The following is a 25261-nucleotide window of genomic DNA, read 5'->3' as shown; positions in this document are numbered from 1 at the left end:
CATTTGTACATTTTAGAGAAGTAGTTATGAAAATTTTGGGAGAAGTTTTTGAATAAATGGGGAGGAATTTTTTTTCTTTTTTTAAATCTTTCTCCTGCAAATTGAGGTTCTTTGTGGGACCCATTGATTGGAAAATGAGAGAAAGAAACGCGCAAATTGCACATGAAAAGCTTTTCACTGCGTTGAACCCATCATATATATGGCGCTTGTACTGCACGCGTCATCTAGGTGAGTAAAATAATGATCTTTTTAGTTTTTTTTTTTAATATACTTTTTTTTTTCACTGTCTCATTTTCTCTTTCCTTGTTGTCCCTAAAAACCCTCATTTTAAATTTAACAAAACAAACATATGCCATTTAAATTTTAAAAAAAAAATCATTAAATATTGCATTGTAAAAAAAAAAATTACTATATACACTCTTATTTAAGTAAGAATATCACCACAAGCGCCTATTTGTCATCTATGGGTTAGCCTTCATTTTGTCGTGGCACCATATATGCTCCAAAGATAATGAAAATTGTTATATATTTTCTTTAGTTTTGTAAGGTTTACCTAGTGCACACCCTTATATAATGACTTGTGAGTTTTTGACTTTTTGTTGTCACTCAAAAAATATTGTTATATTTTAGTACTCTTTAATTAGTTTTGCGGATGCATGGTTGATATAGATAGAGTTTGTAGTATAGTTTTGTTGTATTCATTATGTTGTCAACTATATATGACCTTCGTGACTTTACAGAAGGATGGAAAGGAATAGAAAGATGAGAGAAAGTTGTCGAACATGAAACCAAACATAGGAGGATGATGGGCAAGCTAAGGAATCTTGATGGAATATATAGTTATTACTATTTGCATGTATTTGTGAAGATAGAGAGGATCGGATGATTGATATGATGACAAAGGTAACGCTTTGGCCAGATTTAGTAATATAATTAACTTATCAAGTAATTTTGACTTGTTTAATCACTGTTATCTGTTTGACTTGGTTAAACAACTCATATAAGTGTTGGATTAATTATTCTTTTTGTAACAGCTTATTATATCAAAACGTTAAATTAAAATTTAAAAAAATTGCTCAAAGCAGCTTCTTCAATTAGGTTTTTGCAATTTAAATGGGGGCCTATGAATTGCAACTCATTGAGCTCTTAATTGCAATTCGCTCAAACTAAACAATATAATTTCTTATTTCATTAAATTATATTGGCATCGAATCCCAATTCATGTCAATCAAACACCTCACTAATGCACACTTTTAAGTAACGAATGCAAACTTCGCATGCACAACCCTTAGCATCAATTCCTTTATCAAATATTTTTCCTTCCTTTTATACATCTTTAAATATAACATTTTGTATCTAACAAGTGTTTCAATATATAATTATTTAAAAAAAAAAACAAAAAACAAAAAACTAGGTCAGGGGAAGGAGAGATGTAATGTGTAGTATGTAGCAAGGTGAGGGGTATAGGTGCATGGTACGTAATGCATATATAGGGACAAAACCAGGGTTTTGGTGGAAGGAAGCGTGCGGTATAAGTAAAACGTGCATGCTAGCTACAACCACATCTTATCACCATTTTTACTTACTCCCTATTATTTTGGTGCATATATATCTATTTTGCATTTCTCGTATGTCACACATATCCTTTCACATGTACCATTTATTTTTTATTGTTTCAATTTTATTTGATGTCTTTCTTAAGAAATCAAACTTTTAATTATTGATAAAAACAATCCCATTTATAAACTTTCGAAGGGTTAGAAAATCATGTACTAGTTTCTGAACAAATGGAAACATTAAATTTTTTTTTATATAGTTTTTTTTATACTGTAAATTTAAGTTTTTTATGGACCCCACGTCTTGACAGAATTTGAGAAATAAACGTGCAAAATGCACGTGAAAGATATTGAGTGGCACCAAGCATGATGTGTGCACTGCATACGCCAGCTGGACGCGTGAAAAATAATCGGGATCTCTCCTCTTTTATCTTTTCTTATCATACATGCAAAATCCAGTAAAAAAAAAAACAAAAACAACTACTGTTGTTGCTCTCCTAACAAGCTCTTGTGCCACTCTTCTTACATACCACTCATACAAAGACTCTTAAATTCATCCCGAGCCATTTTAATTTGTTATGCAGTTATGCTGATATGATTTATTGGTGGTCACATTCCAAAAAAAAAAAAAAAAGTCTTAAGTCCAAGGTTCCAACTCAAAAAAGTTGAGGTAATTACAAAATTATATTGCTCTAGTGTTGTAGCTTGAAGTTATGTGTGTCACTAAATGATTTTTAAAAAAATATATATGCATAATTCTTTACAAAGTAATATCAAATTATTTTGATTGTATGAATTTTAATAAATAAAATTTCTCATATAATAACCAATGATCTCTATCTGGAGACAAAGGAGGGGATGAAGGTAATCGCTATGACTACTTTCAATTTTAATTTTTTGTTATATAAAATATATATATAGTAACTATCAATACCTCTGATCCCATATAGACATATAAAGACATTTCCGTTTCCCTATGATGACGAAGATAGAGAGACCTTTGTTTTCATACACATAAGTTATCTCATCGCCATATAATTAAAGTAATAATTTAAAATGATGCTTCAAACATACCAAGTATCATGAAAAAAATATACAAATAATAAACATGTCATTTATTATAAATAGAAAAAAAGGGATAATGACATTTTATACATAAAAATAATAATTTACTTTAACTATTTATAAAAAAAATTATTTATAATAATTATGACCATTTGACTAGTTTACATTATAGAATTTTAGTTGGTTATCGCTGCTAAAAATGGACATTTAGATGCTTACTTGATGCTCATCTTGCGGAGGCGGTGGCGATAAAGGAGGCCCTATCATGGGTTAAAGAGCAAGGCCATTAGAAAGTTTTGATTTATGCAGACTGTTAGATGGTTTGCAATTTACTCAATGACACTCTACCGGATCTCTCATTTATAGGTTGTGTTATCAAGGATTGCCGTGAGTTTCGTCGACACTTTGAAATAGTGTCTTTCAAGTTTATATCTAGATTAGCGAATAAGAATGCCTATGTGTTAGCTAGGGCTACTCGTTTTCAGTTTGATCCATCTATTTGGCATTTTTCTATTCCTGCTTGTATTGATCGTTTCATTTAATGGAGTTCATTTTGTTGGTTGTAAAAAAAAAAAAAAAAAAAAAACATTGGAGACAAGTAGAATTTTCTTAGGAATTAATTTATTAAAGGGGAGTTTTTTTGGGGAGATAAAACTTAAAAGTGAAGAAATAGCAATAAGTGGAAGGAGATCTTAGGGCTTTAAGAAGAATTGGGCCAGACTGTAAGAAAAGTTGGTTCAGAAGCACGGGGAAGAAGGTGAAAGCAAAAGCCTTTCTTCTCTCCAAACTGGATTTCTGTGAATCGATCGAGAACGACACCGAGAAACAATGGCTTCATCGTCGAGCAGCGGCTTAACCTTCAAACTCCACCCGCTAGTTATACTCAACATTTCGGATCACTACACCCGGGTCAAGTCCCAGTCCCAACCTCCACCTCCCCACTCCGCCCCCAACGGCGCCGACCCCTCCTCCCCCGCCGCCGCTCCCCCTAGGGTTTTCGGATGCGTCATCGGCGTTCAGCGAGGCCGCACCGTTGAGATCTTCAACAGCTTCGAGCTTCTCTATGATCCCGTTACTCACTCGCTCGACCGTGGCTTCCTCGAGAAGAAACAAGAGCTTTGTTAGTTTAACAATTTTTTTTTATTATCCTTCTCCGTAATTGGTTGATTGAGTGTGTATTTTTTCCCTGCTGAATTGAATATTTTTAATCTCGAGCAGATAAGAAGGTGTTTCCCAACTTTTACATACTGGGATGGTACTCAACTGGGAGTGACGCGCAGGAATCAGATATGCACATTCACAAAGCTGTGAGTTTTCTGTCATACCTATAATAACTTCTGTTAGTCTATGTTAACTTGAATTCTCAAGTTTTGATTTGATTTTTGTTATTCATTGGTTGAGTTTTAAGTCCTGCATCTTTTAACTTGTAAGGGATAACTATGTTTTGTATACTGTACCTTAATTGGCATACAATGGATCCTTGGGCAGTTTAGTGAAACTCACACACAGCTCTTTAATTCCAGAATATAAAATTATTTACAGAGTGCTAGAAAAAGGAGTAGCAGCAATTAGATTTACAGAATATGGATTTTCTGACATTTTTGCTTAACATGGGTGCATTTAGGATATACTCACTGAGCTTAAACAATGTAAAGAACCCCCCTATGCAAATATTAATGGAATTGTGTCAGTCTCACAGATGATGGAGATACTCTCATTTTAACTTGTATCCTAGGAACTAGGAATGTAAAATTTCTAACTTCAGCATTTTATGTTAAGTCATATTAACAAATATTCTATTAACACAGCTGATGGATATCAATGAAAGCCCAGTATATGTTCTTCTTAACCCCTCTATCAATCATGCACAGAAGGATTTGCCTGTCACTATATATGAAAGTGGTATGTGCTTCTTCTTCTTCTTCTTAAGTTTTCTATCTAGATGTGCAATGCCTTTCTTGATTTCTTCTATCTTTACAACTTGTCAAACCAAATGCTTTAGATATAAAATGGAACTTTAAAGTTCTATTTCAATAAAAAAAAAACATGTTCTGTATTTTTTAGAAGCTTATGGTTTAATATTATTTTCTACTGAAATGTTTATTGTCATTGAAGAGCTGCATGTGATTGATGGGATCCCACAGCTTATTTTTGTCCATGCAAGCTACACTATTGAGGTGAGTTGCTCTTTGTTTACCCCATATCTTTCATCATGTTATCAAGATGTGTTCAGAGCTGGTGGTCATAGTTTTTTTCTTGTATCTTTTAAGACGGTTGAAGCTGAACGAATTTCTGTGGATCATGTTGCACATCTTAAACCCTCGGATGGAGGTTCTGCTGCTACTCAATGTGAGCTATATTCAACTCTTGGACAATATAATTGTTACTTTTAAGTCTTTTTTTTTTTTTTTTTTTTTTCGAACTGATTTCATTTTTGTGATAGAAAGTAGGGGCTGCTTCACTTATGGATGACTTTTTCTTAATACAGTGGCTGCTCATCTTACCGGCATACATAGTGCTATCAAAATGCTAAATAGTAGAATCAGAGTGCTTCACCACTATCTTCTTGCTATGCAAAAAGGTATCCAGTTTATTTTATTGGAAGGTCAAATTATACTGTAAATGCCTTGCCTTTGCAACAATGTGAGGTGGTAATAGACTATCTTCCCCCGTAGAAATACCCTGCCTGTGTTTTACTGGAAACCGGTGCCAATGAAGGCCGAGTGTGTTGTAATTGCTTTCCTACTGCAAATGCAGGTGAAATTCCTTCTGAGAATTCATTGCTAAGGCAGGTCTCTAGTCTCTTGAGAAGATTACCAGCAATAGAGTCAGAGAAATTCCAAGATGATTTCTTGATGGTGAGAATTTTTCTGAAATTCAATATTTGATTTACTGGGATTTCATTTTCTATGTTTACTTGTGTGGAAATTTTTATTGAAAGGGAGAGGACTTTTGTATCAGACATACCTAGAAAAAGAGATTGAAATAGTTGTCACTTAGTTCCAGTGTTATAACTTTGGTTCTGATTCTGACTTTGTTGTTTCCTGTCATTTTTGGAGCAGGAATATAATGATACCTTATTAGTGACTTACCTGGCAATGTTCACCAACTGCTCAAGGTATGGTGCTTATACTCTTTGAAAGATCTTATGGGCTAACAAAAATATGACTGGATTGATTTTAACAGTCAATCAGACAGACATAGTGAGCTAACAAACAGGCTTAGGCCTTGATGATTGGATTTTACTAAATCTCCCTTATTTCCGAAATCTCCCTTATTTCCTTTGCATGTTGGCAATTTGGCATAGCTAATATCTTCAATTCCCTTGATGGCAGCACAATGAACGATCTGGTCGACAAATTCAACACTGCATACGATAGGCACAGCAGGAGAGGCGGACGAACTTCTTTTATTTGAGCACCTAAGAGTATTGGCATGATCTATCCCTATCCCAGCCTGGATATTTTTTTCTCGAGTAAAAGCACCAAGAAGTTTAGGCGTATGTACCTTGGTCAAAGCATATGAACAATGTAGAAAACAAAGTAGATATTATGCTTTACGTTCATCCTCTTTCTTTTTCTCCTTATGGTAACTTGAATGCATGATTACTTACATAGGCACTACCAACCCTCTTGTCAAAATGCCATACATACATTGTACTTCCCTTTGCGATGAACCGCAAAAAATGCCATTTGGAACTTTTGTAAACGTTTGCAAATTGGATTTTACTTGCTTTACATTTGTTTGGGTTGTCTTTCGTGAAAGGCGGGTAATGCATTTTAACAAAAATGTACTAATTTATTAATATAATATAAGTCCACACATCCAAAGCTACTAAAATTGCATAAAATAATGAATGAATTAGGCCCTTTTACTGCCAACAGACAAAAATGTCACACTTTTTGGCAATTCCATAGAGGCATCAAACCTAAACCATCCATCCATCATGGCATCCCAATTCACAGTCATCAAAACACACTGTTAGCCATGGCCGCATACTGAACATCACTTCAAAGTCGTCTTTTCTAGTCTTCAAGGCAGTAGAACCAAGGCCAAGCCAGTGCAAACCGGGGAATGAAGACTTATCAAGAATGTGTATTAAATCATTTGACAATCCTGAGCAGTGACAAAGATCAAGTCTTCGAAGTCGAGCACTTCCATCATGCAATGTTCCCCTTGACGCTAACATTTTCACTGCAGCATTAGTCACAAAAAAGCAATACCTCATACATAGATCGGTTAATGCTTTAGCAGCAGAAGTAACTGTTGCAATTGCAGCATCAGATATTCCAGGCATGTAGCTAATATCCAGAAACAATAATTTGTTGCCAATTTTCCCTTCGCCATGAAATAACTTGTGAATTCCCTTTTCAGAAATTCTCTTACAACCTTTAAGGCATAAACGTGTAATCATCGCCGATGAGCTTCCTCTACCAAAAATAGCCAGACCATCGTCACTAATATCAGCACCAGCTAAAGTTAAATTTGTGAGTGTACTAAGGCTTGATATGTAGCTAAGGCAGGGGTTTGCAATACTTCTGCACCCAGACATGTCAAGCACTTCCAATTTAGCAAAAGATGACAGTTCCTCGAGAGCTTCACTTGTTAGAAGATTACATGACAATAACCTTAACTCAACAAGGGAACTAGCAACCTTCTGCATATCATGAAAGGCCAAGTCTGACAGAAGTGATGCATTGCGAACTTCAAATTTCTTCAACTTCTGGCATGAATGTAGAATTGATGAGAAACCGGCATCAGTAACTTTAGAAAACCCACCAAGTTTCACTGATTCCAAGCCTCTGCAATTCTCAACAAGAATAAACATCCCCAAATCATTTACTCTTTTAAATGAAACAGGAAGGATTATTCTGCTACGTATAATTGAGAGGGTGGTCAGGTATTGCAAGGCACCAAGAGACTGAAGTCCGATATTGCTTAGGTCACCAGGCATCTGTGGCTCCAAGTATGGCCTGTCTTCAAGATCCAGTTCAACCAAGCATGGAAGAGACTCGACAATAGAGAACATAAGTTCATCAGAAATAGTATGTAACACAAGTGACAAATTTCTCAAATTGAAGCAAGCGCCGTGGGAGTGTAGAGGATTGCTAAAACTGGGTACAGGTACCAAAAGGTGTCTGTCATCTCTGAACTTAAGTATGGAATGGATAAAATGCTTTTCATGCACTGGAAGTAACTTCAATGTTTTGAGAGTTGTGGGTAGAGAATGGTAAAGAGGTTGAAAATCATAGACATCAACTGCAGTCCCATGAATTTTTAAGGATAGAGACTGCAAGAAAGAAACAATTGTGCATTAGTACTAACTCTCAGTATATGAAAAGAATAACCTTGAAGACAGATCATCGTAGTAATAAGAAAAGAAAAGTGAATGGCAGCAATGTAATTAGGTTTTTACCTCCAGATAGGAAATGTTTTTAACCATTACTACTAGGCTCTTGATAAGTTGTGGTATTCTCTGCCATGCAATTTCTATTAAAAGGACCCTGGTTCAACAAACAACATAAACACTCAGTCCAGCAACAAGAAAAGCACCAAACACGTGGTGGATATACTTCAGTTGTCTAGAAACACAAGTGACAGAGCATGTGGTTGTTCACCTTAAGTTTGGGCACCTATGCCCAATTGTGCCAAGAATATGATGTGATCGTGAGGAACACTTGAACAAATTTAGTTCCTGGATTTGTGCTCCCAGGGCGTTGATAAAAGAAAAATCATCCACACGAAGGCAATCAATGGTTAAGCTCTTGACCCCCTTGAGCCTACCTAGAATACTTTGCAAAGTCTCGGAGTCTGGATAAAATGCCTGTCATGACATTTATATGTATAATAACTTTATATAAAGCCCAGTTCAAAATCACGTTTATAATAAGAAAATAAATCGTTCCATTTTTTATTTGTTTATTTTTTTGTTTCCATCTGAATGCAAACTTAAATAGGAAGGTTAATGATAACTCAACCTTAGAAAGTTGATATGTTATCAAGAATTTGGAATAGATATTGTGCCACCTTGGAAACAATTTTTTTTGTATTCCTGAACTTTAACATTGTTAACACGGCAACTGCAATTATTTTTCCCAAGTACTAATGTATAGTTCAAAAGCCAATTATCATTCAAAATTCAACCTTTATGACACATTGACAAATGACAATTGACATTCCCCAAAGCAAAAAAAGACCATATATCTTAAGAGTCCATGAAATTTTGAAAAGTGATAGGTAAGTGAAGGCACAGACAAGAATTTCCAAGTTCCAAAGCCAGATAATGATCAAAATTCGAGCTTTAATCCAAAAATTCAACCTTGAATGAATTCCAGTGATCCTAAAGAGAGAAGTAGAGGCTTACAGAGAGATCGAGAGAGGAACGAGAAGCAAGAACTTGAGAGACAGCGGAGCGGAGGGTCCGGGACACACAAGCTGCGGTGCAGAGAGATTCCAAGTCCAGCTTTAGCAGGAGTTCGTTGATTATACTGTCCGGCAGCCTCTCCAACGACCAATGCCAGCTGCCCCTACTCCCTTCGTCGCCGGGGAACTTATTTCCGGTCGAATCCATAAAATGAAATGAAATCAACCCGTTTTCTCCTCCAATCTGCTGCACAAAATGCCGCCGCTTCCACTCTTCACTCTTTTCTTTCCTTGTTTTCTACTTTTTTCTTAGATACTGTCATTAAAACGAGCCCATAGCCCAACAAGGGAGGCCCATTAAGAACCCAGAATGCTGGTGGGCCCGCACACTGTCCAGAATGTTTATTCCTCCTCCATTCATAACACAAATTTACACACTCAAAAATATATATTGATATTGGTTCAAATACAGACCGTGCTTCCCGTTCAAGTTCACCATCAAGTATGAGTATATGTACCATACAGTGTTTGGAAATGCACTACAATTAAATGCATCAATGGACCACACACACAAAAATACACTACACTAGGCCACACTTAATGGTGCATTTCTAAAAATTTTGTGGTGCATTTATGCATACTTAATAGCGAGTGACCGCATTGCCACGCATAAAACATTGTCCACACTGACTATATATATTCTTAAATAAAATACATAGTCAATCGAACTAATTCTTTTTTGTAGTGGTGTTCAACGTTGTTTTCACTCTCATTTTTTTCTATGTTCTTTTTATCTTTAAGGTGGTACCCACTTGTTGAATTAAAATTATCATAAAATTATATTAAATGTGAAGACATTAGGACGAGAAAAGAATGTGGTGTCAGCAGTTAATGAAAATGATAGCGATAAGGATGTGTTTATTATAGTTAACCGCGTCATACATATAATCTACAAAATCTAACGCTGTTGGCCTGCATGCATGCTGCCAAAATTTGGCTAATCTTTCTACTCTCCAGTTTTGTTTTTTTTTTGTTTTCTTTTTTTTTTTTTCATATTTGGCAATTCTTTTTCCTTGTTTGGTATTCAATAATTAATAAATGTACTGTTAATACGTTATATAATTAGGAATTAGGATGCCTACGTTATTTATAATTGGGTTGGATTCATAATTGTTCTAACCAAAATTATATTAATAATAAATAATTGTCTAAATATTCTTTATTATTATACTATAATAATTGTGGTCCCCACACATTATATTGCCCCAAATGGTTCCAAATAAATGGTCTGCAATTAAGTGAATAAGTGCTCCTCTTTTTGTAACTTTGCTAATCCCGCGTTGCACTTAATAATGATGTATACGTCTAATTCGGTGTGAATGGAACATACCTCTCCTACTTCAAGATCACAAGTTTTATTTTTACTAAAATTATTTTGATCCAGCAATAATTTTCTCAAAAAATTGATAAAAAAAATTATTTTGAGTATCTTTTTAATTTTACAGTAACTTTTTAGAGCAATACGCAGTTACACAAAGCTAATTAATTAAACACTTATATTGGTTATTTAGCCAAGTCAAACAACTAATAAGAATAAAAAAACTAAAATTGGATAATAAGTAACTATATTACTAGGGATGGCAATGGGTCGGGTGTGGATCGGGGAGGGCTACATCCATCACCCGACCCACCTTTCATTTTCTCCACCCACCCCCACCCCCAACCCGCATCGGATGGACTTTTTTAGAATCCATCCCCACCCCCACCGAGTGCGGGTGCCCACTAAGGGTACCCACCATTTATCAACTTATTATTTTTTTCAAAAATAATATCAAAATTACTTACACATAATTAAACAACAAAATTCATTAGTTATACTAAAACATAAAATAATAGAAATATTATAATATACTAACTAAATTGTTAATTTTTAAAAATAAATTTAGTAATTTAGATATAAAAATAGTAAAAAGTTACCCAAAGTTATTGAAACTTTTATTAATTAACTATATACTAGTACTACTTATTTTACTATTATATATATGTATGCACACATGGTGGGTCGGGTGGGTGCTAGGTGGGTTTTGTATATAAAATCCGAATCCAACCCGACCCACCGCGGGTTTAAATTTTTAAGACCCACCCCCGATCCACCACCCACTATCACCCAAAAAAACTCGACCCATGCGGGGTGGATATCCGCGGGGCGGATTGAAATTGCCATCCCAATATATTACCAAAGAAAACACAAAGTAAAAATGAAAAACGTATGTAATAGCGGAATTAAGCAAAAATGAGTGGATGTTCTTTGGCTTTTATGGAAACTTTGCCACTTTAGTCAAACTTCCATGTTTGCATGGATGTGTGTGATTGGCGGGTCAAATTTGATTATGTGTTCCCGAGCCAAAAATTTTTCTAAATGCAGTAAATTAAAAAGAGAGAAGAGAGGCAACAGCCAACAGCCAACACCCAAACCTCTATCTGTCTATGGATTCCGTAGCTTAGCTTGTTCAGGTCCACCATAACACATTAACACCCAAACAAAACCCCACTCCGCAACAGTTTATTTCTAATCTCTTTCTTTTGTTTTCCAAATCAATTTGTGCTTCGAGCAATATTTTCTAGAGAGGTGATTTTGACAGGAAATAGTGAAAGGTGGTGTTTTTTTGTTTGTTTTCTCTATCCCTCTCTTTCTTTGATTCATTTCATGGCTTGAAAAAGGAAAATCCAGTGCAGTAAGCAAGGAAGAGTCTGAGGAGAAGGATAAGGAGAAGGTATATGTCTTTCTTATTTCAGGGGTGCTTAGCTTTACTCCATCACAGTCTCTAATCAACATCATCATTTTCAAATGATTGTGTTTTGTGCTGGGTTTTCTTTCTTTGCTTCTTGTTTGCTGCTCTCTTTTGTTTGGGTGTTTCTGTAGCAAAATTATTATTGCCCCTCATTAGTTGGCTTTTTGGCTCAATTCAAAGTTCATAGCTTTTTGTTTTGTCTGCCTGATTACTAGTGGGATAAATTAGGTTTTGATTCTTTTTGTTGGGTTGGTGTTTAGATCCTGATGGGGTGGTATACCTTTAGTGATAGTCATTTTGTTTCTTTTCATGAATTTATTTAGAGAATCTGTATAAACTAGCAAGCTTTAATGGTTAACTCCACTTGAGTGAAGGGAATTTGCAAGTTATGATCTTTCTATTCTAATTGATTTGCTGCTAATCTACAGTTTTGTTCATTAAGATTTTATCTTTTTTTCTTAGTGGTTTATGCTGTTAGATGAAGGTGTTTTACTGTTCTGGTTGGATAATGTGCAGAAAGCTACCTGCTTGGTCAATGGGATGTGTTCAAGCTTTCTTACTTTAGTGTAAGCTAGACCAGCCTGTTAACTCACTACAAGTTTTGTTTGGTAAACCAATATAATTAATCTCTTGTGCCTTAGCTTGTAAGTGGTCTTTTTGGGGTGCTAAAAAGCTTTAATCTTTGAGGTTCTGTTGGATTTCTTGAAAAAAGTCTCTGTATGTATATTACTGCACTCGAGAATTTTGTTGCATCTATTGCTCGTGGCTTTAAATCTTTCGGGTTTGTGCATTGCAGGCAGCTCTTTACATAGTGCTATTAGTCATTTATATTAGTTGCTAATCTCAAGTGCTGCTGAAATGGCTGGTTTTGGTGACCATATGCCAATAATGGGAGATTGGGTGCCTCCTAGTCCAAGCCCGAGGGCATTTTTCTCTTCGGTTTTGGGCAATGATATTGAGTCAAGATCAAATGCCAGTCAGCCCCTCGTTCCAGATCCTAAAGAGTATGCTTCATCAGGGAATTCGGATAGTAAAAATGGGGCGCAAGGCAGTGATCAAACGCCTAAATTAAGTTCACTGTCTGAGCGGAATATGAACTCTCATGGAGGTCTGTTGGAAAGAATGGCAGCTAGAGCTGGATTCAGTGCCCCGAAGCTGAAAACGGATAGCATTCGACCTCCTGCTCTTGTTCAGAACCAAGAACTTAGGTCTCCTTACGTCACAATTCCACCGGGTCTTAGTCCAACAACCCTGCTAGATTCCCCCGTTTTCCTCTCAAATTCTCTGGTAAGTTAACGACATAGGACTATATATTATGTCTGCCTTCTAATGCTGTGCACCTGAAGTATGTTGCATTAACAGGCTGTATCTACTTTGAATATGTTCAGTCCTGAGAGATGCATTAGTTATAGAAACGAGAACTTTTTGAGCATTGATATAATCATATAATGTATGTTCTGATATATTTATCTTGTGAGCATTGATGCATTTCAAGATTATCAGAATGCTGAATAAAAGTAGCAATACCCTAATGTACCTTAGACTCTCTAGTATTCTGAAGATTATAAACTTTATATTTCAAAGCTTAATTTTCTATTTTCAGGTCCAATCATCTCCAACAACTGGGAAATTTGCATTTCCCTCAATTGGTGACAGTCGAAACTCAGCATTGTTTATGGGGGCTTCTGATAACAACAAAGAGACTTCTTTTAACAACAATGACGCCTCATCGTTTGCTTTCAAGCCAGTTATAGAAACTGGTCCTTCCCTTTTTCCCGAGACAATTAGCAAAGTAATCTCTCTTATAGAAAGTAAAAACAATTCCTCGTTCTTAAATAAAGCACAAGCTCATCTGTTGCCCTTGGTTTAACAGGTACCTCCATCCAGTCTATCTTGGCAATCCGTTCCAGGTATTGAGGTTTCAGTCCATTCTGAGAACGCTCTTGTGCATCAATGTGCTGAGCCTACTCTGGTTCACACTCAGAGTGGAACACTTGAACAATCCGTGTTCTCAAGATCATATACTGAAGGGGTTAGTAATATCATATCAGAGCCGAGGACCTTTCAAGCAGTTGCTGGCAGTATGGAGCACTCTCCCCCGCCCGATGAGCAGCAGGATGAGGATATAGATCAACGAGGAGGTGGTGATCCCAATGTTCTTGGTGCTCCTGCTGATGATGGCTATAACTGGAGAAAATACGGGCAGAAACAGGTCAAAGGAAGTGAGTATCCACGGAGTTACTACAAATGCACACATCCAAATTGCCCGGTCAAGAAGAAAGTGGAACGGTCCCATGAGGGTCATATTACAGAGATTATCTACAAGGGAACTCACAACCACCAAAAACCTCCGCCTAATCGCAGGGCAGCATTTGGATCTGAAAATGCAGAACAAGATGGAACTATTGTCATTGGTGATCCTATTTGGGAAAACGTGCAAAATGGATCTGGTGCTGGAGGTCCTGATTGGGGGAATGACAATCTTGAGGTAACATCTTCAGGCACTCAGTTTGAACCTAGGGATCCAGTGGAGGGGTCTTCTCCTTTTTCAAATGATGAAGATGAAGATGATCGTGGAACACATGGCAGCGTATCACTCCCCGAGGGTGAAGGAGATGATACTGACTCAAAGAGAAGGTGTCTCATCACTCATGTTATCCAAAGATATAAATGAACATATCATTTCCCACATAATTGTATGTTACATTACATAGACCTGATAACACTTTTATCTGTCTGATTTTTCTAGGAAGATTGAAACTTATGCAGCTGACATGAGTGGGGCCACCAGAGCCATTAGGGAGCCCAGGGTGGTGGTGCAGACTACCAGTGAGGTTGACATACTTGACGATGGGTATCGCTGGCGCAAGTATGGGCAAAAAGTTGTCAAAGGGAATCCAAATCCAAGGTTCTATAATATTTTCCATCTAACATTATCATGTATGAGAATCCAAAATTACTTCTTGTTGCCAAAAGTGATCTCTTTTCTTGCTTGCTTCCCCTTTCCAGGAGTTATTACAAGTGCACAAGTGCGGGCTGCACTGTTAGGAAGCACGTGGAGAGAGCTTCACATGATCTGAAGTCGGTGATTACCACCTATGAAGGGAAGCACAACCATGATGTTCCTGCAGCTCGCAACAGCAGTCATCCTAATTCAGGGGCTTCCAACGGTCTGTCCTCACAAACGACTGCTACTCAAGGTCACGTGCATAGGCCCGAGCCTTCTCAGCTTCAGAACACCATGTCACAGTTTGCTAGGCCTCCTTCACTGGCCTCATTTGGTTTTCCTGGTGGGCCACAGCTCGGCCACACCTTAGGCTTTGGTTTTGGGATGAACCAGCAAGGCCTTGCCAATCTGGCAATGGCTGGATTAGGACCTAACCAAGGCAAATTTCCAGTTCCTCCGGTTCATTCTTATCTTGGACAACAACACCCAATGAATGACATGCGACCCAAAGCAGAACCCAAGATGGAGCCTAGCTCAGATCCTGGCCTGAATCTCTCTAATGATTCCTCAGTCTATCAACAATTCACCAGTAGACTGCCTCTTGGACCTCAAATGTAAATTTTACTAATCTTCGCCCTCATACAGTTTTTAAAAAAATGTAGTAGTAGAAACCTTAGACAGCTTATTTTATTGCATCCTATATTTCATTCTTTGTTATTCTTTTGATACTCAAAAGTTGCTTTCTTTCTCCTGGTGTTTCCATTTGGATAGTTGTACAGTGTAAAATTTTGAAATTTTTGTTCAATTATAGTCTTCAAAGATTTGGGATGCCTTAAAAGAGGCACCTGAAACAATGCATATTCTGCCATTCCAATCAGTGTTTGTCTAAAATCTGAAATTTTTGAAAATATGCCACTAGGCTTGGTAAGAGTTCTCTTTGGCTCTTTGCTCAACTGAATTTAATTTGCAACTGTTAAAGCCTATTACACATACAGAAAATACAATGTAAGAACTCAACAAGAACTGAGCAAAGTACTCCCTAGTTTAGGAGGCAGCCCATGAGGCCATATTACACTTTGCAGAAAGGGCAAAAAAAGTAAATGAATTCTTGAAGTTTGTTTTCTGGTTTTTGAATTGGTCTCATGTTGTCAGTGGTCATTTGCAGCCATCTGATTGGAATTCTCTTCTTTTCTCTGCTGATAGATCGATTTCCAGCGGTTGATCTCTCTCCTGCAAAAGTTTTAAAGTTTAGACCAAAACATGGAATGAAAAGCAGTGATCACCCAATTCACAATGCAATATATAACTATATAAGCAGCACCTGATTGAGTCTGCAATTGAATCATAATGCAGGATACCAACAATTATGCGTTTTCGTTCTGTTTGAATTTCTCTGCTGCGCTTAATCACAGGCAACTGTTTGATTCCTTTAGCCTCCATTAGTTGCTTCGCAGTTGCCAGGTCCGTGTCTGGATAACACGTGAGAAGACCACATTCTCTCCCGCGATAGCTTATCCCTCTCGTGCAAATCGAGGAAACAAGGGAGGTACTTGCCTGCAGAAGTTTTTGGTAAAGAATACTCTTTTAACAACAAAAGAGGAACTAAAACTTGTAATGACTGCTGCAGAAACACATACATCTGCATGCAACATATCTTTGTTTGTAGAATCTGCAGGGTTCTTGAATAATCTCCGTTTAATGTCACTATATGTTAAAATTCCTTCGAGATAGCCTTCGTTATCAACCACGATGGCACAATGTTGTTGAGTGTCAAGCATACGACTCAAAGCTTCTTTCACTGTCTGGCTCAATGACAGCGACAAATAGTCACTAGACATAGCCTGAGAAACCTGTTATGGTACAATAACCAAATTGAATAAACATTACAGCAAAATTCATTGTTTCGAGCTCTTGATCTCCCACAGTAAGCACCAGATCAGAAAGGTACCTTTAGATTCTCCAGAATCACTCCTTCATCAACTGTTTCGAGATTGTTGAAGTTTCCAGTAATGGGAAGCTCTAAAAAGTCATTTCTGTCTGCAGTATTGCCCCAAATACTTCCACCATTTTTTATGTCAAAAGGTGAAATAATGGAATAGTCTCTTGACAAGTTATTTGCAGCAGATCCCTCCATCACCTTTGGCTGGTTTGCCACTGAAGGCACCCATATTGCCAATCCAACAGCCCCCTGTCAAAGAAAAACAGTACAAAACACATCATTAATCTCTGCAGTTATGCATCAAACATTCAAACATGTTTCTGTTGTAAATGCTTTTACTTCTGCATGAATCCTAGAGAAGCAACACTAACCATGAGAGGAAGCAAGATTCTGTAATCTTTCGTCAATTCAAACAAAAGTAGAACTGAAGTTAGAGGCACTGAACAAACTGAGGCTAGTGTAGCAGCCATTCCCACCTGCATCATATATATTTCAGAAAATAATATCTGTGACAAAATAATCCAACAAGAAGCATATAAGATTACCAGTGCATATGCCTGTGATTGGGCAATTGCAGAATTCCCTGGAATGGTAGAATTAATCAGCTCCCCAGACAAGCCTCCAAACACGGCACCAACTGCAGCACCAATCATTAAACTAGGTGCATACAGACCCCCAACAAGACCCGACCCTTTGCACAAAGCGGTAGCCACAACTTTTGCAGCAGACAATTGAACTAGCAACCAGATCCCGGGGGCTGAAGCAGTCTTCCCAGTGTGCAGAATTTCATCGACATTAGTGAATCCCCAATAAAGTACTCCAGGATATTTAAGAGCTATTATTCCGGCTCCTAAACCTCCCAAAGCAGGACAGACAACATCAGGAACTCCGAGATTTTCCTTGATGAACTGAAAAGCATTACTGAACCAGTCAACCAGAAAACTGAAAGCCACACTTACTACTCCACATAGCATTCCCAGAATCAGATACAAAGGAAGCTCTGCATGGAACCACACTCAAAACAATCAGGCAGAGATCCTTGTGTAAAAGCATGACAGACAATTGATTTCCCCCACAAAATAAAACAACAATTGTTGCTTGATGTGATTGTGATAAATTAAGTTATTTTAGTTAACTGTCTTCTAAGTCCCAAAAAGCAAGTTTATACTCTAATGCCTTGACCCTCCTCCCAAACCAATGTTGTGAAAGTTCTCTACAGTTACAGCTTGTTTGGGTTAACATCATGTGAAATAATAATAATACTCAAAGCTTCCTTACCTAAATAACAAATACATACAACTAGATAAAGATCAAATACCCGCAGCAGATTTCAAATCATACGTGGGCACTGTGAAAGCCTGTTTTTCTCCCAGAACAGCATTTGATACAGTTGATGAAATTACAGAAGCCAGTATAATCATTGCGGTGGTAAATGGAGGACAGTTTTCTGCTTGCAGTGGTCTTAAAACAGTTTCGATTGCAAAGAAACAGCCAGCAACTGCTGCATTGAAACCTGGAGCACAATCATAAACAAACGCCTTCTAAGATGTCTAAATTTACATCTCACATGCTTAAGTAGAGGGCACCAAATCATTGCAGATCTTACAAACACTCGGCTGCAAGATCATGGTGATGCAAAATTCATACCTGAAGCAATACCAGCAGCTGCGCCAGCTGCAACAAGAGCTATTCGCCTTTCGCGGTTGCTTTCCATCATGACAGAGCATGCATTGCCACATGATTTTCCAATATCTACACTAGGGCCTTCAGGACCTAAAGAGCAGCCAGTACCCAAAGTTGTAGCAGCCTGTATTGCCTTCACTGTAGGGAAGATCCCAGCAAACAAATCAAAGCCTTGGCCCTGATAAGAAGGAGTAGAGGACTGTTTGATCTGATCCAAAATCCCCAGGAGACCATGCAGCATGCCAACAATAACTCCACCAAAAACCGGTATCAGAAGTATCCTGTGCCATGTGTCTGCTAGCCTTTGCAAACGGAGCCATGCAGCACCCTCATTTGGAGTACCAGCCCATGCCCATTCATGTATTACATGAACCTAAAACAAGTACATATTCTCTGTCATCAAATGTTGTATAGGCCAGGGAAGAACAAGAACACATCAAATTATAGATAGGAGCTACAATGATTCTTAACAACTAACCAACATTGTAAAACTAACAGAAAGTAGCCTCAACTGGTCACAACTTGAAGTTTAGGAGCAAAGGCCAGGGATTGAGTTTCACTAGAATCTGAAATTTACATATTCCAGATGCTTTGTTGGGCATAACGTGGGGCCCACAGGTTAGGGATTCAACCATTTGGAGCAAAGACTAACAGAAAGCTCACATTTTTACTATTTACAACGTGACTAAAGCTAGCTAAATGAAGCAATAACTATAATTCAGCAATGAAAATCCGATCTAACCCACCCCGCGGTTAAACACGGCGACACAAAGGCCAGTTGCGAGGCCAAGGAGACATCCAACTAGCAGCAGTGCCCACTCCGGCGGCGCGCTATCTCCGAGGACTTCATCCTCTCCGGCATTATTATTACAAAACCCACTGGCTTCCACTCTGCGACTCAACGGTGAAGCGGAGGGAGAGGAGTGCTCCCTATTCGGCCGTTTTGCACTCGACGGAGATTTCCGACCAGAAAAGTTTCGATCCAACCGCTTCACCAGATCTGTAGCGCCTTTGTTCGGAGTCCTGGGCGATGACTGAGCCTCCAAATCACCTTCTTTCTCTGCCGCCGATGAAACGGGACGCTGTAACAGCACATTCTGATCGCCGTGCTCGCCGCCCGACATTTCCGGCCTCGTCTTTCACTTCATTATATTCTCACAAACACATACGTATATGCATATGCAAATCCCCCAGAAAATACTTTCCTTTTAACCCAATGTACGCCTGAAAATTAAAGATTTAACAAAACTTTTCAGGTGTCTTTAATTTCTCGGTTACCACTTTCTCAAGTTCACGTCTTTACCCGATTTCTCGATAACATAAGACAAACCAGACCATAGTTTTAATCTTTCTTTTCTTCTTGTTTCCCCCTTCCCGACCGGAAAGGATTTCCTGAGTTTCTTTCGAGAAACTGACGTCTCATCGCTATAAAAGACAAAGGCGGATCAGAATCAGGAAGTTGTCGGCCTAAATCTGTTAAAATTATAATCTTTTTTAAATCTATAAATTAACATGCAAAAGAAAATACAGAAAATAAGATGAAATGAAAGACACGAGGAGTAATATTCTAATTCCAAAACTTTGAGGCTCATACCAAATTATAGCAAAGATGAGGGGCGAAAAAGACAAAACGGGGAGAGTGAGTGACACGTTGGCCCAATGGGCATGTTGAAGCGCGTGACCATATTTTTCAAGTAAAAGCAGTCAAAGAAGCTTTCTTTTGGTGGATCATGTAGCCCTCCGCTTCTCCTCATTTTCTTCTTATTTTCTCCACTGTGCAAATTTTTTTCAGAAGAAAAGAGGAAAGAATATTACATATGGATGGAAAATAAGTAAATCTCTATTATGTTCTTCGATCCATCTACCATCTTTGTTCACATGGTGATTTGATTTGATTTTCTTACATATATATATATTTCCTTGGACTGATCTTGACACACTACCGATTCTTTTGGACCCATGGATTCCAAAATGAAAACAGAAACTGACCCTAAGCCCTGCTAATAGTTGTTGTTAAAGCTTGAGACTTTAGACTCTGACGAAGATGAAGGAGGGATTTCAATTTCAATTGACCATGGTGGTGTGAACTTGGATCTGAAATTTCTAACTCAAGAACACATTTTTGGTTTCACCAGCTGGAGGTAACTAAATTCACTGCTACTGTCTTAAGTGCTAGAGTTTTTATTGCAGAGATCGGCAGATCTGTGAAGTTGAACTTTGATTTATTGATTTTGTTACCTGTGAAACCATGGATTTAACCTTCTGGGACTGTTCAATCTTGGGCTGATTAAGATTTAAGAACCCCCGAGAAAAGATCAAATTTTTACCGCCAAGTGTTAGTGTTCTGAAAGGAGGTAAAAAGGGGGGAGTTGAAATTTCTGTCAAGCTTTCTGGATGTTTGCTAGCTACTACTGCTTTACATTTTGCAAAGGTGCTTTACATTAGGGAAGAATTCAGTGGCCCATTTGTTCTTTCTTAGAGTTTGAGAAAGAAACAGCTCTTATTCTTAGTCTGCTCTGTGGTCTTTGCCCTTGTAAACATGCATGCTAGGCATAGAAGTCCAGTAACTGCTTATAATAGGTCTAATTCAATTGGGATGGGAGGTGTTGGGCGTGTAGCTGCAGCCTCTCGAATTTCGCCTGAAGGATCCATGAGAGGCCATGAAATGTACAACTCTGAGTACAAAAGCTATAATCGTGATGGTGTTGGGCGTGGCCAGTCAAAGCATTTTCCACAAAGAAGTGATGTTTTCATGGAAGCTGGTCGAATGGCAGCAGAATATTTGGTTAGGAAGGGATTGCTGCCACAAAGTGTATTATCGGGGAAGTTGCAGAATGGTAATTTGAGGAATCCACTAGGATATAACTCTGGTTTTAGGGCACAAGAGGGAGATGATATGCAGGTATCTGTGGGGAGTCGAACATCTGCTCTTTCTCGCTTGGGGAACCATGCTGCTGATGTAGTCCCAGGAAGGAAGCGATATTCTGATGAATATGGTGCAATTGGGCCAAAAAGTTATATTAGAGGCAGGAGAAGAAATGGATCCTTTAAGGATTCTGAGTGGAACCGAGATTTAGGAAGAAGTGGGTCATGGTCTGATAGATCCAGGGCCTCCCAAGACGTGGATAATCACCCTGATCATTTCTCGGGGCATCAAGATGAAAAGAAATTCACTAAAGACAGTTATAGTGAATTGCAGAAGTCCCCTCCAACTGAAATAATTCCGGAAATAGATTCTGATGGGAACTTAGTGCGTGATTCAGAGTTAACCTTAGGCAAATACAATTCAGTAAGTAATACAGCTACAAAGGGGAGTGCTACTAGTATCGGGAAGGATCTCCTGCCAGAGGATGAAGTGGGGCCTATTCAGATGTCTGCCAAGATGGAAACATCAACTGGTGAAGCTGGGGAAGTTATGGATGATAATAATAATGATGACATGGAGCAAAAATCTACTGAAGATGACTCACGTGTCCAGTTGCGTGCTGAAGAAGATACTCAAACAAGCAAGAAAGGCACTGACTTACTTAGCCTTTGCAGATTTGAGAAAATTCCTACAAGAACTCGCTCTTCATTGACAGCTAGAAGTTCAAGGGTTGTTCGTAGTGCCATGGTGGAGGTGAAGGACACTAATGAGAGTGGACATCCAACAGAACTCGGGTCCCACGCTGAAGATATGCCTTCGGATCCTTCATTACATCAAAATCATGACATTAAACCCGTTGGTTCTGACAATTCAATTGTGTCAGCTGCTGAGGAAGGGCAAATTGTTGCTCACGCTGCCGAAGAAAATATGACAAGGTCTTTATCTTTCACAGATGACACGGAAATGGAAGGGGGAGTTAAAAATGAGGAACTGACTATATTTGGAAATTGCAGCACTGCAGAAATAGGCCAGAAAAGAGCATTAGATGATGACAATGGGCACGAACAAAATAAGAAACCTAGAGAGTTCACTTCATCTGATGATACTCAGTCAAATTTTTTCATGTACCATTCTGGTTTAAAGGAAAAGCAGCAGAATTTGCATGAGCCAGAGACTGCAAATGGTAAGCATGCAGTATTGTCACCTGAACACAAGAGATTAGTGGATGTCTCTCTTTTTCCAAATGGTGATGTCATGCAAAGTGCTGAATTTGAGGAAAAGCAACTCTTTCCTAGTTCATTTAAAACCTGTGACCTAAATCTTATGGAAGCTTCAGATATGAATGACAATCATGATTCTGATACCGATCTCATTTTTCCATCTATTACTGAAAGTGGAAAACCATCTGCATCTATAGATATTGATTTATCCATCAACAGCAACTGCAATTTAATGGACAAATACAATAAATGCGGCTTTGGTGGAAAAGATATTGAAGTGATTGATTTGGAAAATGATTCTGAACAAGACAGCAAGACATTCAATAATCAACTGGGGAGGTAGGTTTCCTAAAAATTATGCTTTTTGTTATTATTCTACATTAGAACCATTCTTTTGCTTGGATTTGGTTATGGAAGTGTTAACCATTAGCTCCTTTTTTTCCCGTATTGGCTCTTCCTTTGCTACATTTTCTCATGCTTAAAATACTTTCATAATGCATTATTTCGATTCACCTAAATTGTGAATTTCTTATGTTTTATCAGTTTCCTTCATTTGTTTGGCATATTCACATTTGTGTGGTTTCTGCATTATTATCCTGCCTTGCATTATTTCTTTGGATGGGTGGCAAGTCCTTTCCTAAATCTTGAAATATTGTGCAGTTCTGTAACTGGATTCACCGGCCGTGAAGGATTTCCTAATAATGCACATAATGTGAATGAGATTGCTGATGTTCAGGATGGTTATGGACTGATGATATCAGAGCTACTTGGGAATGATATGCCAAACTGCTCCTCTGTACCAGGAGATATGAATGCTCTACACAATGATATGGGACTTCATAACGGAGAGGTACTACTTCAAGCTGCTAGTTAGTTATCCTAATTCATGGCTTATTTACTGTCTTAATTATCACCTGCTGATATTAGGACTTAGTTGAGGGAGTATGCCATTTTTCTACTCCCGTTATGATTGACATATTACAAAAAATGATTAATTTTATTTTGATTATTTCAGGGAATTCTTGGTGATGATGATTCAATATATATGTCCTTGGGAGAAATACCAATAAGTATGTCTGAATTTTAGTTTTGTATTTCCTGCCTTTTAATCCAAATACAACTATTCAGCTGCACGCTATGTATGAATGTTATATTTATGCTTCTTTTAAAATTTAACACTGCAATTTAATGATGCTATGCCTAATGTCTGTCTGCTTTTATGCTCTAATGGCTTAACAATATCTAATGATTAAGGAGCATTCGTGTAAAATTTGATTTTCTGATAGCCTGTTTTCCTGTAAAATAAGCCGGTATACTTTGATTTGCTACACTTAAATTACTGCAAGGAGAATGCGGGAATGACCTTTAGTTAAAAACAAAAATGACTATAGCAGTTGTGTGAGCCGGTGGCATGAAAACTCTTGATTGCTGATATGTTGAGACCTTTATAAACCCCGAGTTATTCAAAACCCTGCACTGATAAATAGATGCAATCTGTTTTCATTTTGGCATGTGTACAATTGTATGAAATTCTGTGTTTTAATCCAACTTTTCTGTGAATTATGTGCAGGCTATTTGAGGCCCTGGGAGCAGCCATCTCAGGAATTCGGGAAGCCGTTTTGAGCAATATATTATATCCAGGTTTAACTCGATCAATGTACCATGAGGAAGACATTTGTCTAGGCTCTTTTAATTGCTGTGCATCTTTTAGTAGCAGTGACTATTGAGTCATGCATTCCCATGCTGCACATAATTGTATCGACTTACTTCTTTCTATACGAGGTTATCAAATTATGTGCTTCTTTGCCATTCACGAAATATCAAATATGTCTTTTCTCGACAAAATCTATCCCTTCGCACTTGTTTGTGTGGAAACTGCAGCTCGTAAACGCCAAGTACTGTGTGCAGACGAGCAAGTAAATCAGAGGACGATGAAAGAATGCGGTTTGCAGGTGGATTGGAAACATAGTTTGGAGTTTAGGAACTTGTATCTAAGAACACCATTCTTAAATTATCCGTTATTCTTGGTTGGTTGGTTGTTTTTTTTTTTTTTTTTTTGGGCTCAAAATGGTTGGTATGACACCATATTGTGAATTCACAGAGTGACAAACACGGCATGTGGATTGTTTTTAGCTTTTTCTTCGTTCATGCGTCATCTCATGGAACTGATTCTCCGACTGGTCGTAGATGTGGGTATATGCATGCATGCATGTATGAATGATTTGTTCTTCTCTTGCATAAACGGATAAAAAGTTTATGTTCGAGGTTCAAACTTGTGGAGTCACATGCAGATGTATATGTTATCATGGTCGTGATTTGACGTTACTTTTAATTTTTTTGGGGGTTGTGGTGTCCATGTGAATCTTGTGAGATGTGTTATGGACTTATGGCCATGATGATGATAAGGCATGATGCACCAGATGCAGTGAACTTGGTTTGGTTATTTGGCGGTCAAACTGCACATAGATGGCAACGTAGACATCCATTATATTTTGAAATTTTGAAAATTATTGCACCAAACACGAGTCATGGTCAAAATCTCCTCTATATTGTTGACCATGCACCATAAGTGTCAAGTCCTCTTCTTTGTTCTCGGGTAAGTGTCATATATTGTGATGGATAGTTGGATACGGTACCTAGCCGGTGAATGTTCGAGAGGATTATCTAGTCGAGACCACCTGTTGGCGCGAATGAATGTGGGTGGATGGTCGGTAGACTATATTGGAAAGGTGGATCACAAGATCCATATGCGGCATGAGCAATATTCTGGGATCTCCCAATCGGTGGATGCTCGAGAGGGTTATCTAGTCAAGACCACTCGTTGGGCAGT

The 25261-nt window shown here is 38.0% G+C and overlaps 5 protein-coding genes across 7 annotated transcripts; 3 read left to right on the top strand and 2 right to left on the bottom strand.

Moving 5' to 3' along the window:
• Window positions 1-3316: 3316 nt before the first annotated feature.
• Window positions 3317-6358, top strand: LOC116020782 (COP9 signalosome complex subunit 6a-like). The gene is made up of 9 exons (XM_031261307.1): window positions 3317-3741; window positions 3840-3928; window positions 4430-4523; window positions 4737-4798; window positions 4892-4970; window positions 5110-5202; window positions 5379-5479; window positions 5684-5739; window positions 5957-6358. Exons 1-9 carry the CDS (start codon window positions 3450-3452, stop codon window positions 6036-6038), a joined length of 948 nt encoding a protein of 315 aa, XP_031117167.1. The 5' UTR covers window positions 3317-3449; the 3' UTR covers window positions 6039-6358.
• A 40-nt stretch (window positions 6359-6398) lies between these two features.
• On the bottom strand, window positions 6399-9248 carry LOC116020781 (F-box protein At-B). The gene is made up of 4 exons (XM_031261306.1): window positions 8986-9248; window positions 8240-8445; window positions 8038-8125; window positions 6399-7911 (listed from the first exon to the last, which is right to left on the bottom strand). The coding sequence occupies exons 1-4, from the start codon at window positions 9190-9192 to the stop codon at window positions 6550-6552; spliced, it is 1863 nt and encodes a 620-aa protein (XP_031117166.1). The 5' UTR covers window positions 9193-9248; the 3' UTR covers window positions 6399-6549.
• A 2191-nt stretch (window positions 9249-11439) lies between these two features.
• On the top strand, window positions 11440-15591 carry LOC116019926 (probable WRKY transcription factor 2). 3 transcript variants are annotated; one of them, XM_031260314.1, is made up of 6 exons: window positions 11440-11758; window positions 12573-13063; window positions 13380-13568; window positions 13650-14413; window positions 14526-14684; window positions 14786-15591. In XM_031260314.1, the coding sequence occupies exons 2-6, from the start codon at window positions 12635-12637 to the stop codon at window positions 15339-15341; spliced, it is 2097 nt and encodes a 698-aa protein (XP_031116174.1). In that variant the 5' UTR covers window positions 11440-11758; window positions 12573-12634; the 3' UTR covers window positions 15342-15591. The 3 variants fall into 3 exon arrangements, with proteins under 3 accessions (XP_031116174.1, XP_031116173.1, XP_031116175.1); XM_031260313.1 differs by having other exon boundaries at window positions 12293-13063; XM_031260315.1 differs by lacking the exon at window positions 11440-11758 and adding an exon at window positions 12293-12342.
• A 40-nt stretch (window positions 15592-15631) lies between these two features.
• LOC116019925 (chloride channel protein CLC-f-like) lies at window positions 15632-19487 on the bottom strand. Its single transcript, XM_031260312.1, has 9 exons — window positions 19092-19487; window positions 18310-18718; window positions 17981-18175; window positions 17208-17662; window positions 17034-17138; window positions 16672-16911; window positions 16361-16573; window positions 16045-16277; window positions 15632-15953 (listed from the first exon to the last, which is right to left on the bottom strand). The coding sequence occupies exons 1-9, from the start codon at window positions 19467-19469 to the stop codon at window positions 15872-15874; spliced, it is 2310 nt and encodes a 769-aa protein (XP_031116172.1). The 5' UTR covers window positions 19470-19487; the 3' UTR covers window positions 15632-15871.
• A 593-nt stretch (window positions 19488-20080) lies between these two features.
• Window positions 20081-24460, top strand: LOC116019489 (uncharacterized protein At4g26450-like). The gene is made up of 4 exons (XM_031259712.1): window positions 20081-22770; window positions 23092-23281; window positions 23447-23501; window positions 24002-24460. Exons 1-4 carry the CDS (start codon window positions 20885-20887, stop codon window positions 24052-24054), a joined length of 2184 nt encoding a protein of 727 aa, XP_031115572.1. The 5' UTR covers window positions 20081-20884; the 3' UTR covers window positions 24055-24460.
• Window positions 24461-25261: the final 801 nt, after the last annotated feature.

The sequence above is a fragment of the Ipomoea triloba genome, chromosome 5 (genome assembly GCF_003576645.1).
Source record: "Ipomoea triloba cultivar NCNSP0323 chromosome 5, ASM357664v1".
NCBI lineage: Eukaryota > Viridiplantae > Streptophyta > Magnoliopsida > Solanales > Convolvulaceae > Ipomoea > Ipomoea triloba.
The sequence above is the reverse complement of the archived record's forward strand: the minus strand, read 5'-3'. Positions and strand labels throughout refer to the sequence as shown.

Coding starts and splice junctions, on each gene's coding strand:
- LOC116019489 (XM_031259712.1), top strand. CDS start 20,885: ATGCATGCTAGGCATAGAAGTCCAGTAACTGCTTATAATAGGTCTAAT. Junction 22,771..23,091: donor TTCAATAATCAACTGGGGAG/GTAGGTTTCCTA, acceptor AATATTGTGCAG/TTCTGTAACTGGATTCACCG. Junction 23,282..23,446: donor TGGGACTTCATAACGGAGAG/GTACTACTTCAA, acceptor TGATTATTTCAG/GGAATTCTTGGTGATGATGA.
- LOC116019926 (XM_031260314.1), top strand. CDS start 12,635: ATGGCTGGTTTTGGTGACCATATGCCAATAATGGGAGATTGGGTGCCT. Junction 13,569..13,649: donor TTCCCGAGACAATTAGCAAA/GTAATCTCTCTT, acceptor TTGGTTTAACAG/GTACCTCCATCCAGTCTATC. Junction 14,685..14,785: donor AAAGGGAATCCAAATCCAAG/GTTCTATAATAT, acceptor TCCCCTTTCCAG/GAGTTATTACAAGTGCACAA.
- LOC116020781 (XM_031261306.1), bottom strand. CDS start 9,192: ATGGATTCGACCGGAAATAAGTTCCCCGGCGACGAAGGGAGTAGGGGC. Junction 8,446..8,985: donor GTTCCTCTCTCGATCTCTCT/GTAAGCCTCTAC, acceptor ATGTCATGACAG/GCATTTTATCCAGACTCCGA. Junction 7,912..8,037: donor AAAACATTTCCTATCTGGAG/GTAAAAACCTAA, acceptor TCTTTCTTGCAG/TCTCTATCCTTAAAAATTCA.
- LOC116019925 (XM_031260312.1), bottom strand. CDS start 19,469: ATGTCGGGCGGCGAGCACGGCGATCAGAATGTGCTGTTACAGCGTCCC. Junction 18,719..19,091: donor TCGCCGTGTTTAACCGCGGG/GTGGGTTAGATC, acceptor TACTTGTTTTAG/GTTCATGTAATACATGAATG. Junction 18,176..18,309: donor AGCTGCTGGTATTGCTTCAG/GTATGAATTTTG, acceptor ATTGTGCTCCAG/GTTTCAATGCAGCAGTTGCT.
- LOC116020782 (XM_031261307.1), top strand. CDS start 3,450: ATGGCTTCATCGTCGAGCAGCGGCTTAACCTTCAAACTCCACCCGCTA. Junction 3,742..3,839: donor CGAGAAGAAACAAGAGCTTT/GTTAGTTTAACA, acceptor AATCTCGAGCAG/ATAAGAAGGTGTTTCCCAAC. Junction 5,203..5,378: donor TCTTCTTGCTATGCAAAAAG/GTATCCAGTTTA, acceptor CTGCAAATGCAG/GTGAAATTCCTTCTGAGAAT.